Source organism: Pelophylax lessonae (genome assembly GCF_965119305.1).
Source record: "Pelophylax lessonae genome assembly, chromosome: 11".
In the NCBI taxonomy this organism is placed as follows: domain Eukaryota; kingdom Metazoa; phylum Chordata; class Amphibia; order Anura; family Ranidae; genus Pelophylax; species Pelophylax lessonae.
The window spans coordinates 153,778,705-153,797,319 of NC_138778.1; the positions used below are offsets into that span (position 1 = coordinate 153,778,705).

The 18,615-nt window shown below is 43.3% G+C and overlaps 1 protein-coding gene across 1 annotated transcript in view; it reads left to right on the forward strand.

Moving 5' to 3' along the window:
• Positions 1-359: 359 nt before the first annotated feature.
• LOC309566576 (potassium channel subfamily K member 9-like) overlaps positions 360-18,615 on the forward strand; it is a 129,211-nt gene continuing 110,955 nt past the window's right edge. The window contains exon 1 of the mRNA XM_082271763.1: positions 360-766. Coding sequence (XP_082127889.1) covers positions 436-766 — 331 coding nt within the window. The 5' untranslated portion in view covers positions 360-435. The remainder of the gene's footprint in view (positions 767-18,615) is intronic.

Genomic DNA, 18,615 nt, shown 5'->3' on the forward strand with positions numbered 1-18,615 from the left:
GTATTGCAGGAAATTCTTTTGAAAATCGGTTGCACCGATTGGGACAGTGCCTTTGCCGGCAATAGGCAGCGATTTGACCTGTCAAATCACCCGGATTTGAACGGGGGCTAAAGGTGATAGCCTAGTTCTTCTTATATGTTAACGCTGCTCACAAACACAAAGGCTGCAGTCCTCTGATTTGCAGGAGTACAGTAATATATATATATATTTTTTTTGCATGTCTGACTTTTCACTACTTTCATGCCTTGTGACATATTGAAAGAAGCAAGTCACATGTGTAGTTGTGTTTGATATCCTGACGCTCTTCCCCAGTGAGATCCTTACACCGATCTCAGTCATTCTATTATATTTCAGGTTCCACCAATGGCTTGGGGATTTGTCTGGTGCCAGCAACTGTCGTAGAATTGGAACGTTTGCAGGTCAGCCTGTAAATGAATGTCCAGTTTGATGTTTAAGTCGGGATTATCACTCTTCCTGCACAAAATGAAGAAGCAGAATATAAGGACTCTCTCTCTGATTTTATGCATGTTTTCCTATCTCTTGGTGGGAGCTGCTGTCTTTGATGCCCTCGAATCAGAGTCTGAAAGCTCTAGAAAACGTATCCTGGAGGAAAAAAGGACTGACCTGAAAAAGAAATATCATTTTTCTGACGAAGACTACCGAGAGATTGAGCGTGTGGTTCTGCAGTCCGAGCCTCACCGTGCAGGCAAGCAGTGGAAATTCGCTGGCTCCTTTTATTTTGCTATTACAGTAATTACTACCATAGGTAAGAGCTTGCCTCCTTTATTCAATCCCATTCATTCCAGCGCACAATGTATATACATACTTTTATGTAGCAGATTGTAATAAATGTTGCATTATGTCTTCAAAAGAGACATTTTACTTTTTATACTGATTGCTTGCTGTTCAGCTTATGAAAGCTTTTACCTTATTTTATTTTAAAGTTTTTTTTTTTTTTTGGTTTTTTTGTTTTTGCCATCAGTTGTTGCAATTGTTCTAAACAAAACAAAAACAAAAAATTAAGGCAAAATTACCTTTTTTTTTTTTAACCACTTGCCTACAGGGCACTTAAACCCCCTTCCTGCCCAGGCCAATTCTCAGCTTTCAGCGCTGTTGAATTTTGAATGACAATTGCGCGGTCATGCAACACTGTACCCAAATTAAATTTTTATCATTTTTTTAAACAAATGGAGCTTTCTTTTGGTGGTAATCACTACTGGGGTTTTTATTTTTTGCTAAACAAACAAAAAAAACCCTGAAAATTTTAAAATAAAAACAAAACAGTTTTTATAGTTTGTTATAAAATTTTGCAAACAGGTAATGTTTCTCCTTCATTGATGTGTGCTGAGGAGGCGGCACTGATGGGCCCTGATAGGCACTGATAATCTGCACTTATTGGCACTGATAGGCTGCACTGATGGACATTGATAGGGCGACACTGATGGACACTGATAAGGCGGCACTGATTGGCACGAATAGATGGCACTGATAGGTGGCACTGATATGTGGCACTTATGGGTACTAATAGGTGGCACTGATGGCCATTGATAAACACTGGTGGGTGACAGTGATAGGCAGCACTGATGATGGGGCACTGGTGGGCATTGATAGGTGACACTGGTGGGCACTGGCAGGTGGCGCTGGAGGGCACTGGGGCATAGATGGTCCTCTCCTCTTCAGGACCAATGTCCCTCTTGACAGCAGCCGGCGATTGCCTTTTTTTTCTCTCCGCACGCGGTCAAGCTGATCTCCAGCTGCTGTTTACAACACGTGATCAGCTGTCATTGGCATCAGCTGATAACGTGGTAAGGGCCTGGGACTAATGGACTCCCTGATCACAGAGCAAGCCGCACATGCTCCGCAGGGAGCGCCCAGGGAGCTCATGCAAGGGAGGACATACATGGATGCCCTCCCGGGAATTAGGGTCTGCGTGTAGCCATCTTTCGGCTATAGCGCGGGCGGGAAGTGGATAATTTTTTTATTGTTTCTTTCAATAAAAAGACAAGACAACAATTGCAGCCACACAGGGCTAAATACAAAAAAAAAAAAACAAAAACAGAAATTCAATATAGCTGTACAGTGTCAGCACCCAACAGCCATGAGACACACTCTGACAGAGCCATGATAGAGCATCTGCTGACTGTGTTGCCTGTGTGATTATAATGCTGATGATCAGAAAATGCAGTCAGTTGATAAACTACACTTGTGTTGGAGCAGTAAACATGAGCAGCTGGGCTGTGTTTTTACTGTCCCCTCACCCAACCACTCCCTTTTTAACTGCTTCCCGTTCAGCAACATACCAGTACCTTGCTGGATTGGAACGGCGATATCTCGGTCATCGCTGCAGCAATGTTTGAGATATCATTTTTTAGCCCCAGCAATTCTGCACAAAGTAAAAGTAATCCTAGTGACTAAAAAACCGCTGGATCACTTTTTCAGGGCGTGGAAGGGGGTCCCAACCCTGTTACTGGGCACTCCCCATCTGATCGGCGGAATGCAGTTCCTGGGACACAGTGAGAGGAACTGACGTTGTTCCTCCTACTGTGTGATGTCAGAAACTGGAAGTGACGAGGATTTTATCACTTCCAGTTTCAGTCTCATGTAAACAAGCCATTACCAGCCTGAACATACACTTAATAAAATTGATTTTGGTTTGATCAGATGCTTTGGATGCCAGAGGAGAGATCTGGGGTCTAATAGACCCTATATCTCTCCTTAAAGAGGATCTGTCATGGCCCATGCTATCACAAGTAATGTGGCTCAGCCTTTCTGATAGCAATAAAAGAGATGATTAAAAAAAAAAAAAAAAAGATACGGTGCAAAATTTAAAAAAATAAATAAAATGTAAAAACATTTTAAACTGCCCCTGTCCCCCCTTGCTCATGCGCCTATTGTGAACGCACATGTTGGTCCCACTCGCATTTGTAAGCGGCGACAAACCTGCATTTTGTTTTCAGGTGGGGCCACGTCAGAGCGAGCGCAATAATTCTAGCACCAGACCTTCTGTGCCACTCCAAACTGGTAACCTGTAAAGGCGTTTAAAGTGTCACCTATTGAGAATTTTAAGCACCGTAGTTTGCGGCCATTCCAGGGGCAGATGCAATTTTAAAGCGTGACATGTTGGGTATCTTTTTACTCAACTTAACATCATCTTTCATATTATACAAAAAAATTGGGAGAACTTTTCTGTTTTTTTTATTTTTTTTATTCATGAATGTGTTTTTTTTCCCAAAATAAATGCGTTTGAAAAACCGCTGCGCAAATACAGTGTGACATAAAAAAAATTGCGACACACACCATTTTATTCTATGGGGTCTCTGCTAAAAAAAAAAAAAAAAATATATATTATCTTTTGGGGTTCTAAGTAATTTTCTAGCAAAAAAAAAAGTAGATTTTTACATGTAGGAGCGAAGTGTCAGAATAGGCTTCGGAAGGAGGTGGCTAAGCTCATTTTTTGTTTCTTTGATCTACTTTGAGTTGCTTTTGCATTCACATTGGTTTGCATGGGGAAGCTCAGAGGCAAACAAATGCCCATGTAGATGAGCCCTAAGTTGGCCTAACTTGAAGGCCAACTCATTTACCACATTTTGTTTGAATCTGAGTCACTTTTATTCCCCAAGTCAATAAATGAAAGCAGCTTTAGGGCCGGTTCACATTGGTGCGATGTGGGAACCCTGCGAATCCACTGCGCTGCTCCCCACTCGCAGGCAGTTCACACTGCCATATGCCAACTGCTGGGAGTGTCAATACAAAGTTAATGACACCCCCAGATCTGTTCACATATTTCAGTGCGAACTGTCAATTCGGGCAGGAATCAGATCGCATAGGTGTGAACGCTGTACCCAAATAAAATTGATGTCCTTTTTTCCCCACAAATAGAGCTTTCTTTTGATCACCTGTGCAATTTTTATTTTTTGCGCTATAAACAAGAAAAGAGTGACAATATTTTTTTTATTTTCTGCTATTAAATATATCCAATAAAAAAAAAAAAGTAAAAAAAAAAAAAAATAAAAATCTAATTTCTTCATCATTTTAGGCCAATATGTACTCTGCTACGTTTTTGGTAAAAAAAAAAAATCCCAGTAAGCGTATATTGATTGGTTTATGCAAAAGTTATCACGTCTACAAACTAGGGGATATTTTTTATGCCATTTTTATTTATTTTATTTTTTACTAGAAAAGGCAGCGATCTTTTTTTTTTTTTTTTTGACACTTTTGGGGGGGACCAGTGACCTTATTACAGTAATCAGTGATAAAAATATGCACTGTCACTGTAATGACAATGTTAGGGAAGGGGTTAACACCAGGGACGATCAAAGGGTTAAATATGAGCATAGGGGGTGATTCTAACTGTGTGGGGGCCAGACTTGGTGGATGGAAACAGGCTCCTGTGTTCCGAAATAATAGGAACACAGGAGCCCTGTTTCAATCAGTGACAGATGAGCGGTGTGATGTGTTTACAACGGCACATTGGCTTCTGTCAGTCCCTGCAGCGATCATTGGGTTCCCGGCGGCTGGACCCGTTGCTTAGTTGCAGGGCTAAAGAGTGGGTGCACGATCGTGCTGCCGCCGGCGCGTGCCCAAAACCCGCTCCTACGAACTGACATACCCCCTACGTCGGTTTGCGCAGGAGAGCCAGCCTACCACAGTATATCTGCGGTGGCTGGTATTAAAGTGGTTAAAGCAAGTCACCTGTGAGTGAAAAGATCTCGGAAGCACCTAGTGCATACTGTATTTGACTTTCTTCTGAGTATGAAACTTCATGAAATCTACATTGTCCCTTAACCACTTTACCACCGGAGGATTTTGCTGTCTTACGTCTGGGCCACTTTTTGCAATTCTGCGCTGTGCGAATTTAACTGACAATTGCGCGGTCGTGCGACGCCGTACACAAACAAAATTTACGCCCTTTTTTTCCCACCAATAGAGCTTTCTTTTGGTGGTAATTGATCACCTGTGCGATTTTTACTTTTTGCGCTATAAACAAAAAAAGAGCGTTTATTTTGAAAAAATAACAATATTTTTAACATTTTTTTATATGAAATTCCCCCAAAAAAATGTAAAAATCAAAATTTTTTTTAATTTTTGGCCAATTCGTTTTCTGCTACATATGTTTGGTAAAAAAAAAATCACAATAAGCGTATTTTGATTGGTTTGCGCAAAAGTTATTGCGTTTACTAACTAAGGGAAAGATTTTTGTCATTTTTGGTGTTTTTTTTTTTTAACGAGTAATGGCGACAATCTGCAATTTTTTTTGCGGGACTGCGACATTGCAGCGGACAGATCGGACCCTTGACTGACATTTTTGACACTTTTGGGGTTACCAGTGACATTACTGCAGTAATCACTGCTATATATATGCACTGTTACTGTAAAAATGACACTGGCAGGGAAGGGGTTCATTTTATTGGAGAGGGAGGGGTTAATGTATGCCTGGTGCTTACTGACGTGTGTGGGGGGAGGTGACTGAGTGACACAGGGACAGATCACAGGTTCAGCTATGCTGAACACTGCAATCTGTCACTCCCTGTCACTTATGAGATCCGCCCGCTCTGTTTACACAGGCGGGCGGATCTCCAAACTAGATTCCCCGACGATTGGGGAAGAGCAGCGGCGATCGCCGCCGCTCCTCCCCTGGCCCGACTTCCGCTGTGACTGAAAACACACGCACGAGCGCCGCCTACAGGGGGAGGAGTCCAGCGACGTAGTACTACGTCGCTGGACGATAACGAACCACTTTGCCGCAGTACACTCAATGTGAGCGGTCGGCAAGTGGTTAAAGAATATGTAAACCCAGCATTTCATATTCCCGATATGTGTCTGCTGTACCATGTACTTGTATGAACACGTATCCTCTTCTCTTTGTATTGTTGCCTTTGTGTAAAATCCTTGGTGTTTCTGCCAGTCCCTCTGCTTTCCTATTAAAAACTGACCATACTTGGCATGAGAGCACAGCATGGTCAGTTCTCTGGCTTTGCTGGGAACCCAGCCAGCTCTCCTCCAATGATCGGACTTGTTCTGACACTCTCCCCCTGCACAGCCTTTCACTGGGAAGATTAGTGTGCTGCTCTTTCTCCTCCCCCCCAGCTCTTATGCAGCTGAGAACAGAGGGAATGTGATCACTTATAAAAAAGGGGAAAAAAGGTATTTATGATGACTTTTTTATATCTATAGACAGATGTTTTTCCTTTTATTTAAATTTTAAACTAAATTGGTTGTTTTACAAGGTGAGGGTTTACACATGCTTTAACTACTTAAGGTCCGCCCTGTTACAGTTTTACTGCTAAAGGGTGGCACCTTTGCGCCTGATCATGTATATATACGTGGTCCGACATATCTGGGTAGGATATCACACACAGCGAGAGGTGATCGGCGGATACAGCGGCACCCGCCAGTCATCCTGCAGAGAGGCTAAACGGCTGTTTGTCCATGTAAAGAAGGCAGATCGCCGTTCTGTCAGACGGGAAAGCATGGATCCTGTGTTCTTGCTAAGCAGGGACTAGAATGCATATCTTTCCCTAGTAAAAGCACCTCCTGCACTGTAGTAAAACACAGGCTAGGCACAGTTAGCCCTTTGATCGCCCCCTGATGGTAACCCCTTCCCTGCCAGTGTCAATAGTACAGTGACAGTGCATATTTTTAGCACTGATCACTGTATTAGTGTCACTGGTCCCCAAAAATTGTAAAAAGTGTCAGCTAGTGTCCGAATGTCCGTTGCAATATCGCAGTCCTGCTATAAGTCGAATATCGCTGTCATTACTAGTAAAAATAAATAAATAAATAAATATCCCATAGTTTGTAGTAGGAGTTGACTGATTGGTGCGGCGGAATATCGGGGGACTGATATTCCATGATTTTGAAGAATCGGTATCTGTCACATCACTTTCTGATATGACCGATATTGTTTCAAGGGGTTGTACTGGGGTGATACCTGTGGCTAGAGCTACCACCCCAGTACCGTTGTTTAGACTCAATGGTCTGCTTTCTTGTAGTAACAAACGATGCGGCTAATCAGCCGCTCAGCTGTTATTACAAGCAGCGGGAGGGGACAACCCCCCCCCCCTGCTCCACCTGGGTCTCCTCTCCAATCGGGAGGCCCGAGCAAACAGCCAGCACATCTGCCAGCTGGCAGAAGACACGCACAAAGCTGGATTCGGCTCTGATCAGGTCTCCAATTGGTGATTTGAATGCTTTTAAGTGCAGACTAGGGGTTTCTGGTCTTACAGGCCCCAGATCCCTCCATAAAGAGGGATCCTTGTGACAGAAATAAAAGTGATAAAAAATGCAAAAAATTTATAAGGACAGTATAAAAAGAAAAACAGAATATCGGCACCTAGTATTGGCTAATGGCCTGAAGGGTGGCCAGAAAACTGGTATTGGTATCGACCCTAAAAAAAATATCGGGTCGATCCCTAGTTTGTAGGTGCAATAATTTTTGCGTAAACCAATCAATATACGCTTATTGTGATTTTTTTTTTTTTTTTTACCAAAAATTTGTATCAGAATAGATATTGGTCTAAATTCATAAAGCAATGTGAATTTTTTTTTCATCATTTTTTTATTGGATATGTTTTATAGCAGAAAGTATAATATATATATAATTTTATTTTTTTTTTCAAAATTGTGGGCTTTTTTGGTTTATAGTGCACAAAATAAGAGGTGGGCGGGTCAAGGTCAAGAAGGGGGGTAAATCTTCCGGAGGTCAAGTGGTTAAATTCGAGTTTCACCCAAAAATGGAACTTCCGCTCTTCTGCTTCCCTGCTTCCTCCCCCCCCCCCCCCCCTCTGGTGCCGTGTCTGGCACCTTTCATTGGGGAACGGGTACCTGTTTTTGACAGGTTACACCCCCCCTCCCCCCGCCGGGCCAATTAGAGAGCCCAGTGCTCTTCGCACATGCGCAGTAGGTAACCAGCCGTGAAGCCAAAAGGCTTTAACCCTTTCATGACCAGGGGCGATTGATTCCCAGGTCAAGTTTTGCATCATCAGCATGCATCAGTTACCATAACACAATGTCCATGATTAATTTACACGCTTAAATAATTTGTACAGTATACATATTTATTATTTACTAAGGACATTTCAGGTTTTTATATGGTACACTGTTTTATTAGAGAAAATAACCCTGCTATGTTATGGGCTGAGATATGTACAAAAATGGTACACAAAACACAGATAATAGTGTAATTGTATCTGAAAAATGCACGAATAAATACATGACAGTATGTGAAGGTGTCGATTAGGGATGCACCAATATCATTTTCTTTTTTTTTTACAAAAAGTTTGAGTACCGAATTTTCTCTTTTTTTAGTACTCGCCAATACCAATTACCGATACCTACTGCAACTGTTTTTGTTTACACTTCAGCTGTCAGCCAAAGTTCTTTCCAAAATAAATACATTTATTTTGTTAAAATTTTGCGCTTTTTTCAATGTGAAACGTGTAAGTATATGTTAAACAAAGCAAACAAAAAAAGTTTTGTTTATTAATAGTTTATAAAATAGAAGTAAACAACAAAAAAATAAGTCCCCGTTCACACTGGGGCGACCTGTGAGGCGACCTGGTCGCCACACAGGTCGCCGTAGGTCGCCTTCCATAGAGAAGGTATGGACCCGTTCTAATAGGAGCGACACAAGTCGCTCCGACTTAGAAAAAGGGTCCGGAGCTTCTTTGGGGCGACCCGGAGCGACCGTCATAGACTTCAATGATATGAAGTCCGTGCCGGCTGCTCCGAGGTCGTGGCGCGCTGCTCGCACCGCGACCTGGGAGGTCGCCCCGGGAAGTCGGATCGTCCCAGTGTGAACGGGGCTAATCCGCAGGAAAATAATTATTAAATGGAGGAGAATAGGGAGTTAATTAAGGCTGATAAGAGTAAATTAAGGGCTAATAAGGGGTTAAATAGGAACATTTAATCACTTCTGGACCAGAAGATTTTCCCCCTTTATGGCCAGGTCCTGTTTTTGTAATTCGGCACTGCGTTACTTTAACGGACAGTGCGACGCCGTACCCAAATAAAATTGATGTCCTTATTTTTTGCGCTATAAACAGAAAAAAAGCGACAATTCTAAAAAAAAAAAAACACAATATTTTTCACTTTCTGCTTTATAACATTCCCAATAAAAACAATTGAAAAAAATCTAAATTTTCTCATTATTTGAGGCCAATTTGTTTTCTGCTACATATTTGTGGTAAAAAAAAAAAATCTCAATAAGTGTATTTTGATTTGCGCAAAAGTTATCGCGTGTACAAACTAGGGAAAGATTTGTAATTTCTATTTATTTTTTTCTAGTAATGGCGGCAATTAGCGATTTTTAGCAGGGCTGCGACATTGCGGAGGACATATCGGACCCCTTACTGACATTTTTGACACTTTTGGGGGGACCAGTGGCATTACTACAGTAATCAGTGCTAAAAATATGCACTGTTACTGTAATAATGACACTGGCAGGGATGGGGGTTAACCCAGGGGCGATGAAAGGGTTAAAATGTGAGCTTAGGGTTGTGTTTTCTAACTGTGGGGGGATGGGCTTGTGAAATCAACACAGAGACCTGTGATCCTATATAGGAGGAACGCAGGAGCTCTGCATTGATTCCTGAGAGAACAACGGTCTGCAGCATTTAAAACAGCAGACCGCCGTTCTCTCTTCACAGAAAGTGATCGCGGGTGCCCCGCGGCAATCGCAGCCGCCGATTCCGTGGATTGACTTCCCCGCTGGCGAGTGGGCGCGCGCGTCCCCAGGATCGCTCCAGCGAACCGCTGTACAGGAACCTGCCGCCTTTTTAACTCCAGCGGCTGGTCAGCAAGTGGTTAATAAAAATAAAAAAAACACACGACACACAAAAAAAAAAAAAAAAAATATATATATATATATATATATATATATATATATATATATATATATTTTTTACTTGACAGTTTGCTCTACTTGATTTCATCTGCAGATCGAAGTTCATCCCTTTGATCTGTAGACGAAGAAATAGAAAGATACAAAAAGAAACTGTTTATTTTTATCTTTATTTAATGAGCAATGTTGTTGATAAACATTGCCTGGCTGCTTTTTCATGACAGCTCCAATTGCCCAGACTTCTTTAACACTTTAGCTGTCAACAGAGGAACCCCACTGACAGCTAAATGAGTTATTTTTTGTTACAGACACAGCAGCCCCACTCCTTAACAACCGATAATTGACTTTTTTTTTTTTTACATTTCAGCTGTCAGTGGGGGAATCCCGCTGACAGTTGAAAGAACCGAGCCTGAAAGTATCGGTTTCATGTATCGTGCATTTGCATGAGTACCAATACACGTGCAAATGCTTAATAATGGCACTGATACCGATATTGGTGCAACCCTAGTGGCGATGTTCATTTGCAGGCTAAAAGCTTTCATTTTAGTTCATAGAGCCCCCAGCCTGCATGAAATCACTTGCCACCTGTAGCCTGCCACCAGATGCAGCTTGTCACTTGCCACCATTGCCTGCCACCAGTTGCAGCTTGTCACTTGCCACCTGTAGCCTGAAACTTGCCACCTGTAGCCTACCAGCAGATGCAGCTTGTCACTTGCCACCTCGCCTGCCACCAGATGCAGCTTGTCACTTGCCACCTCGCCTGCCACCAGATGCAGCTTGTCACTTGCCACCATCGCCTGCCACCAGATGCAGCTTGTCACTTGCCACCTCGCCTGCCACCAGATGCAGCTTGTCACTTGCCACCTGTAGCCTGCCAGCAGATGCAGCTTGTCACTTGCCACATTGTCTGCCACCAGATGCAGCTTGCCACAGTCACCTACCACCAGATGCAGCTTGTCACTTGCTACCCGCAGCCTGCCACCAGATGCAGCTTGTCACTTGCCACATCGCCTGCCACCAGATGCAGCTTGTCACTTGCCACAGTCACCTACCACCAGATGCAGCTTGTCACTTGCTACCCGCAGCCTGCCACCAGATGCAGCTTGTCACTTGCCACCATCGCCTGCCACCAGATGCAGCTTGTCACTTGCCACATCTCCTGCCACCAGATGCAGTTTGTCACTTGCCACTATCGCCTGCCACCAGATGCAACCTGTCACTTGCCACCCATAGCCTGCCACCAGATGCAGCATGTCACTCGCCACCCATAGGCTGCCACCAGATGCAGTGTGTCACTTGCCACCCATAACCTGCCACCAGATTCAACTTGTCACTTGCCACCCATAGCCTGCCACCAGATGCAGTGTGTCACTTGCCACCCATAGGCTGCCACCAGATGCAGTGTGTCACTTGCCACCCATAACATGCCACCAGATTCAACTTGTCACTTGCCACCCATAGGCTGCCACCAGATGCAGTGTCTCACTTGCCACCCATAGCCTGTCATCATTCTTGCAGCTTAGCAGGGAACATTATCCTACTGAAAAAGGCCATTGCCATCAGAGAATGCCATTTCCGTGAAGGGGTGTACTTTGTCACCAACAATGTTTAGGTAGGTGGTACATGTCAAGTAACATCCACATAAATGGCAGGAGTCAAGAGATCCCAGCAGGACATTATCCAAAGCATCACAATGCCTCTGACGGCTTTCCTTCTTCCCATACTGCATCCTAGTGCCATCTCTTCACTAGGTAAGTGACGCACTCAGCCATCGACATGATGTAAAAGAAAACGTGATTTGTCAGACCAGGCCACCTACTTTTATTGCTCCTTAGTCCAGTTCTGATGCTTATTTGCCCAGTGCAAGGTGCTTTTGAGTCAGCATGGGCACCCGGACCGGTCTGTGGCTACCCAGCCCCATACACAACAAACTGCAATGCTCAGTTTTTCAGCTTTCAACTAAAGGGACAACATGTTTACTTGTTGCCTTATATATCCCACTGACTTTCAGATACCATTGTAACAAGAAAATCATAATGTTATGGCTGATTGGTGCATATAGTGCAGTGAAGTCCTGATCCCTTCATGGTATGGTAATCCCCCCTTCCAATTATTTAACCAAGATGTTGAGATAAATGGAATATCCTAGACAGACCGGCCACTATCCTATTTGATTGTGGCTTACAGAGCTGTCACCACAGCTATGGTATATGGTAGCGGCATTGACAGATCCATTTATATACACCCTTAATGCTGGAGGAAATTGGGTTTTATGTATACCTGTTTACCCATTACTTTATGTAGCTATAGGAAAAATCTACCATAAAATATGGATGAAGGTTATCTTGTTATTTTGCAGTGATGAAAGTTACGTGACCATGGAAACAAACCATATCCTATATCCTTCTGTTTCTCCTGCTCCCAGAACGCTAGCATTTAATGTGATCACTCAAGATATGGAAATCCAAAATCCAATACAAGGATGGTCGTTAGTTGCCTTCCTCCGAATTAGTCCATCTGCCTTCAAAGAAACGGCGTCACTGCTTAGCTGTAAATGGCAGCCTAGCCCTGCGCCATGGTGATGGACAGTGTTACATTAATGCAGCCTTTAAACGTGCAGTTTGTTTTCCACCCCTTATATAATTGCAAGTACACTTTATCATCCCATGATGGACCTTTAGTTTATTTTATGCCTATAAATAACCACTTGCTTACTAGGCACTTTTACCCCCTTCCTGCCCAGGCCAATTTTCAGATTTCGGAGCTGTCACACTTTGAATGACAATTGCGCAATCATACAACACTGTACCCAAATCAAATTTTTAACTTTTAAAAAAAAAAAAAAAAAAAATTCTTTTGGTGTTTTTTAATCACCAATAGGTTTTTTATTTTTTGCTAAACAGACAAAAAAAGACCGAACATTTTGAAAAAGAAAACAAAACAAAAAAAAACATTTACATAATATGTTAAACATTTTGCAAACAGTTATTTTTTCTCCTTCACTAATGTTCACTGATGAGGCTGAACTGGTGGGCACTGATGAGGCTGAACTGGTGGGCACTGATGAGTCTGAACTGGTGGGCACTGATGAGTCTGAACTAGTGGGCACGGATGAGTCTGAACTGGTGGGCACGGATGAGTCTGAACTTGTGGGCACGGATGAGTCTGAACTGGTGGGCACTGAGGAGGCTGAACTGATGGGCACTGATGAGGCTGAACTGGTGGACACTGATGAGGTGGCACTGATGGGCACTTACAGTATCTCACAAAAGTGAGTACACCCCTCACATTTTTGTAAATATTTTATTATAGCTTTCATGTGACAACACTGAAGAAATGACACTTTGGTACAATGTAAAGTAGTGAGTGTACAGCTTGTATAACAGTGTCAATTATCTGTCCCCTCAAAATAACTCAACACACAGCCATTAATGTCCAGCTTGTGTTTACATCTGTGATCAGCTGTCATTGGCTGACAGCTGATTATGTGGTAAAGGGCCTCTGTGATTGGCCTTTTGCTTTAGCCGTCTTTTGGCTATAGGGTGAGCGGCAAGTGGTTAAAGTGTAGAAGGTGCCTGGTCTAATTCAAGCAAGCCTCGAGCCCCTGTTCACATCAGTGTAACTTGCCATGCATTTTGACAGGTCGCATGACAAGTTGCACGCTATTGGAACTGTTCAAATTGGTGAGACGTCGACTTTGTGGTGCCACACTGCACTATTTTTGACAATTTCAGGTGCAACTTGCTTAGACCTCTGTCCAATTACAGCACAGGTCTGCAGGGGGCACTCGCATTTGCACCTCTAAACCAGGAGGTGCTGGGGGCTGCAAATATACAACTTGTGCTCCTAAGCTGTTAGGCCCAGTTTACACTGTGACGGGAGGGGGTGGTAAAAATAGGTGGTTTTGCTATATTACCTCCCCCGAATGCCCTCCTTAACCCATCACAGCAGGCAGGGGGGGGGGGGATGTGTGCATGCCGTGATCATGGACACAGCAAAAATGTATACCCCCATCGTGTTTGTGGGCCTAATGCCACTGAGCGCAAGTGATTATGCTGCTACAACTCTGCAACTGTGTGCAGTACATATGTTTGTGGCGTGGGGGTGCGGCGACGAGGGGACTCCTCCCAGCTGCTTTGCAAATGCCCTCTGATCGCTTTTAAAAGAGGTAGAATTTTGTTGTGATTGATTAACTTCTAGCCTGCTCAGTAGACAATGAAACATTATCATGACCTCTGTTCAAAGAACAGGGAGGGGATACAGGGAACAGTTAATGCTTAAATTTTGTATGATTTTTCTGGACATGTAGTATGGCAGGGGTACTTTATGGGATTCACAAAAAAGGCTGAACACTCATATGTATTTACCTTAGACCTTAGACTTGGGTATAATGTTTTTTTGCAGTGGTGGCATATTTCACTTTCCTTTTTTGTTAGCGTCAGGCTCTATTTTTGATAAACAAATGAAAAAAAAAAAAGACAGACATTTAGAAAAACATTTCTTTTTCTTCTTTTCTTCTGTTATAACATTTTATGGGCACTGATGAGGCTGCACTGATGGGCACTGATATGCTGCACTGATGGGGCTGCACTGATTATCAGTGTAAATGTCCCCTGTCACAGGATAGCTGGTTATCGGCTTTCCTTTTCCCACACACTGCCAGTGCTGAGGAATGAAAATGCCGATAACTGGCATTTGTTTACATGGGTTTAGCTGAGATTGAACACAGCTGATCACATGGTAAAGAGTCAATGTCATTGGCTCTTTACCCTGATTGGTAATGCGCTGTCTCCGAGGGACATGGCTCACCATTGATTGACATGCACACTGGCAGCGTGACCAGGAGAACGTCATTTGACGTCCACCCAGAAGGAGGAGAATCCCGCTTGGCAGTCAAGTCTGCAATAAGCCAGGCGGTAACTGGTTAACCACTTGCCGACTGCTCACAGTAATATTACTGCGGCAGGTCGGCTCCCCTGCATCACTGGACTCCTAGTGGTCTTGGCGAGTCGCTCCCGCTGTGTTTAGACACAGCAGGAGTTGGGTCGCAGGAGGAGAGGTGGCGATCGCCTCCTCTCTTCCCCGATTGTCAGGGAAAGTGTGAGAAGATCCGCCTGCTTGTGTAAACAAAGCAGGCGGATCTTCTGTGACAGACAGGGAGAGATCACAGGATTCAGCATAGCTGAACCTGCGATCTCTGTCTCTGTCACCGAACCCCCTCCCCCCACACACATCAGTAAGCATGAGGCATACATTTAACCCCTTGATCACCAACAGTGTTAACCCCTTCCCTGCCAGTGTCATTATTACAGTACCAGTGCATATTTATAGCACTGATTACTGTAGTAATGTCACTGGATCCCCCCCCCCCCCTAAAAGTGTCAAAAATGTCAGTTAGGGGTCCGATCTGTCTGCCGCAATGTCACAGTCCCGCAAAAAAAATCGTGGATCGCCGACATTACTATTACTACTTTACTCGCACTTTTTTTCAAAAATAAAAAAAAAGAAAAATCGCACAGGTGATCATATACCACCAAAAGAAAGCTCTATTTCTCGGAAAAAAAGAACATAAATTTTGTTTAGGTAAAGCGTCGCACGACCGCGCAATTGTCCGTTAAAGTAACGCAGTGCCAAATCACAAAATATGGCCTGGTCAGGAAGGGGGTAAAATCTTCCGGTCTTAAAGTGGATAAAAATACGCTCATTAAGATTTTTTTTTTGTCAAAGACATGTAGCTAAATACATTTTGGCCTAAATACATGACAAAAATTTAATATATTGGATATTTAACAGTCAAAGTAGAAAATGTAAATTTTTCGCAACATTTCCGCTCTTTTTTTTTTTTTTAATAATGCAAAAAATAAAAAGCGCAGAGGTGATCAAATACCAGCAAATGAAAGCTCTGTTGGTGGGGAAAAAAAGGACGTAAATTTTGTTTGGGTACAGCATTGCATGACCACACAACTGTCAATTAAAGTTGCGCAGTGCCAAGTTGAAAAAAGTGGCCTGGTCATTGAGCAGCAAAATCTTCCGCTCTTAAAGTGGAACTTTCGTCAGAAAATTAAGTCCTGCTGGATCACTTCAGGCTGGTCCCTTTTGCAAGCAAAGCTATGTAAAACATTGAGAATAAGTGCTTATACTGTGTAAGATCCAGTAATACACTGTCTCATCCTGCTCTGCACATGCTCAGGTGCTCTCCATTTTTGGCATTGTGCAGAAAATCAGAGCCACTAGAGGCCAACCTACTGACAGCCTTAGGATTTACTGGTGCTCATGAGCTCTGGGCTTCAGCAAAATGGCAGCTTCCAGTAAGAAGAAACTGGAGCAATGCTGGAGGCAATTTACTAAAGAACATTACTTTTTATAAAGCTGTTATGGGTAAAGTTCTGCTTTAAGTGGTGGGAGGTTGCCTTTGGAAAGAATCTGGAATAGGTGGCTGTGATGGACCACCAGGTGCTTAAGTCAAGAAACAGCTTGCTCCAGTCTGGAACCAGGAACCAAGTGTTATAGCTGAGCATTGCACCCAAAAACTAGACAACACTAGATTAGGTGCAAACTGGCACTCTTTATTGAAAACTCATCCAGAACTTACAACGCACAAAATCAGATAAGCTCTTGATCACATTATCCTAAACAATGCAAACTGTAAACAGTAATAACAGTACATCTACTGAATGGCTGACATAAATAGTAATCTGATTAAACAGTAAGCTAATGAACATAAACAAATACCATCCCACAATAGTTTGGTAATGAGGTGAAGTGGACACAATACTAGCAGACAGACAGAAACAATAGGTGACTCAATTACCATAGGGAATTTACACCTAGAAGGAACACAATGGGGAATTAAACCATGAGAGAAAGACACCTTAATAACCAGATTATAGCAGGAGACCCCAGCATCTGGTTGTTTTGAGCTGATTATACTAACATCTATTCCGAGTCAGGGGGTAGGGGCAGTGGTGAAGCAGTCATTGCTGGTTTGGGCACAGAGGCCCTAAATCTGTATCCAGGTCCTAGGTTCCCAGAGTATGTGTGTTTCAGGGAGAATCTGACGCAAAACCACTCCAAAGTTCCCCAGGCACACACCCTCAAAATAATAGGGCCTCTTCAAAATCTGGGACCCATAGTCAGTAGGCAAGAGGCTACCCTGCATTCCCCTCGAAAAGCCCCTGTACGGTTGGGTCTGTCCTAGTGGCGATAGGATTTAGGTGCCTCAGGGCACTGTAAGTGACGTCACCTGCTGCCGAGTCTTTGCCCAGGGGACACGGTGGAGGATGATAGGAGACTGCTGGTCTACGTCGCTGGACGATAACGAACCACTTTGCCGCAGTACCCTCAACATGAGCGGTCGGCAAGTGGTTAAATCTTTTAATCAATAAACATTGTAATTTTTATTTTGCATTCTTCAATTGAATACATCACTATACCTTTCTCGGTTTTTTTCTTTTTTTTTTTTCTCTTTTTTTTTTTTTAAATATGGACAGTCTTAAGGGACCCCATTCTAAAATGTAAACTACTATTCTAATAGTTTTACATAATGCAGCAATGTCTACACATGTAGGACACCCAACATAGAGGTGATTTTTTGTTTCAAAGCAAATACACCTTTGCACACTGGTACTGATTAGTATTCCAATGTTTCTTTTTCTCCCTCAATTTCTCTCCATCATTCAGCTATTGTGACCTGAGTGCTGGGAGAGAGGGGCAGAGGTGGGTCAAACAAGAATGCTGTGGAGGTAACAGACATCCTCCTTATCAACTGATGACATCATTGGTTGTAAGGATGCCAGTGTCTAAAAGGTGGTAATGGTGCATAATATAAACCTGTGGCTTTGTGTAACTAAAAGGCTTGATCCACCTGCTTGCTTGTATACAGTTTTTGATACGTTTTTAGGGGATTTTGCCAAGGCACCCCTGAAGAAGCTGGTATAGTCCCACCAACCTTTCCCTTTTTTTCCCCCCCTTGTAGGATTATTCTATGTAATTTAAAGTGGAGTTCCACCCTTAAATTATACTTACCTCCATCTTCTTGCTCTGGGTCACCTAAAAAACAAATGGATAATCGCAATTTTTTTTTTTTTTTACTTACCATGTTTAGAAGAAAATATACTTACCTTACTTCCTCTTCCTCCCCTCGGCGGCCACGGCGATTCGTCTCTTCCTGGCTTGCAATGATTCCTCGGAGCTGAACGTCATCGCTCCCAGGAATCAATGCGCCTGCACCGGCCCCGACGTCAGTTCCAGTGCAGGCGCCGTCATACCTTGCTAAACAGCTTCTGGGCATGCCCAGAAGCTGTGCAGGGATGACGCTGCGGCACCGGAAGTGACGGCGGGGCCGGCGCAGTGCATCGTGGGACCGAAGAAGACGGAAGAGGACACAGAAGAGGATCGCGCTGGCTTCAGCTGCCCACACCTGAGATGGCAGCGCTGGACAATACATTTTTAAGGTAAGTATTTCTTCTAAAAGGTAAGTGCAACCCGGGACAGATCAGAGGCTATCCATTGTGGAATGCACTAGCCCTGACTGTCCCGGGGGTATTTTTATTAAAAAAAACTTTCCCAGGGTGGAACTCCGCTTTAAGGCTAGGTACCTGGATACTTTAACGTTCAGGAACACTACATTGTAAAAGGTGATGGGATTTCTTATCCTGCACAGAAAGTAAGGGGTGGGTTAGGGCAGGTGGGAATATTTGATTTCCAAATAAAGTAGTCACGTGACCTTGGATGCCTGATTTGGAAGATAACTTGTTCCAGAAGTGGATGTTTCA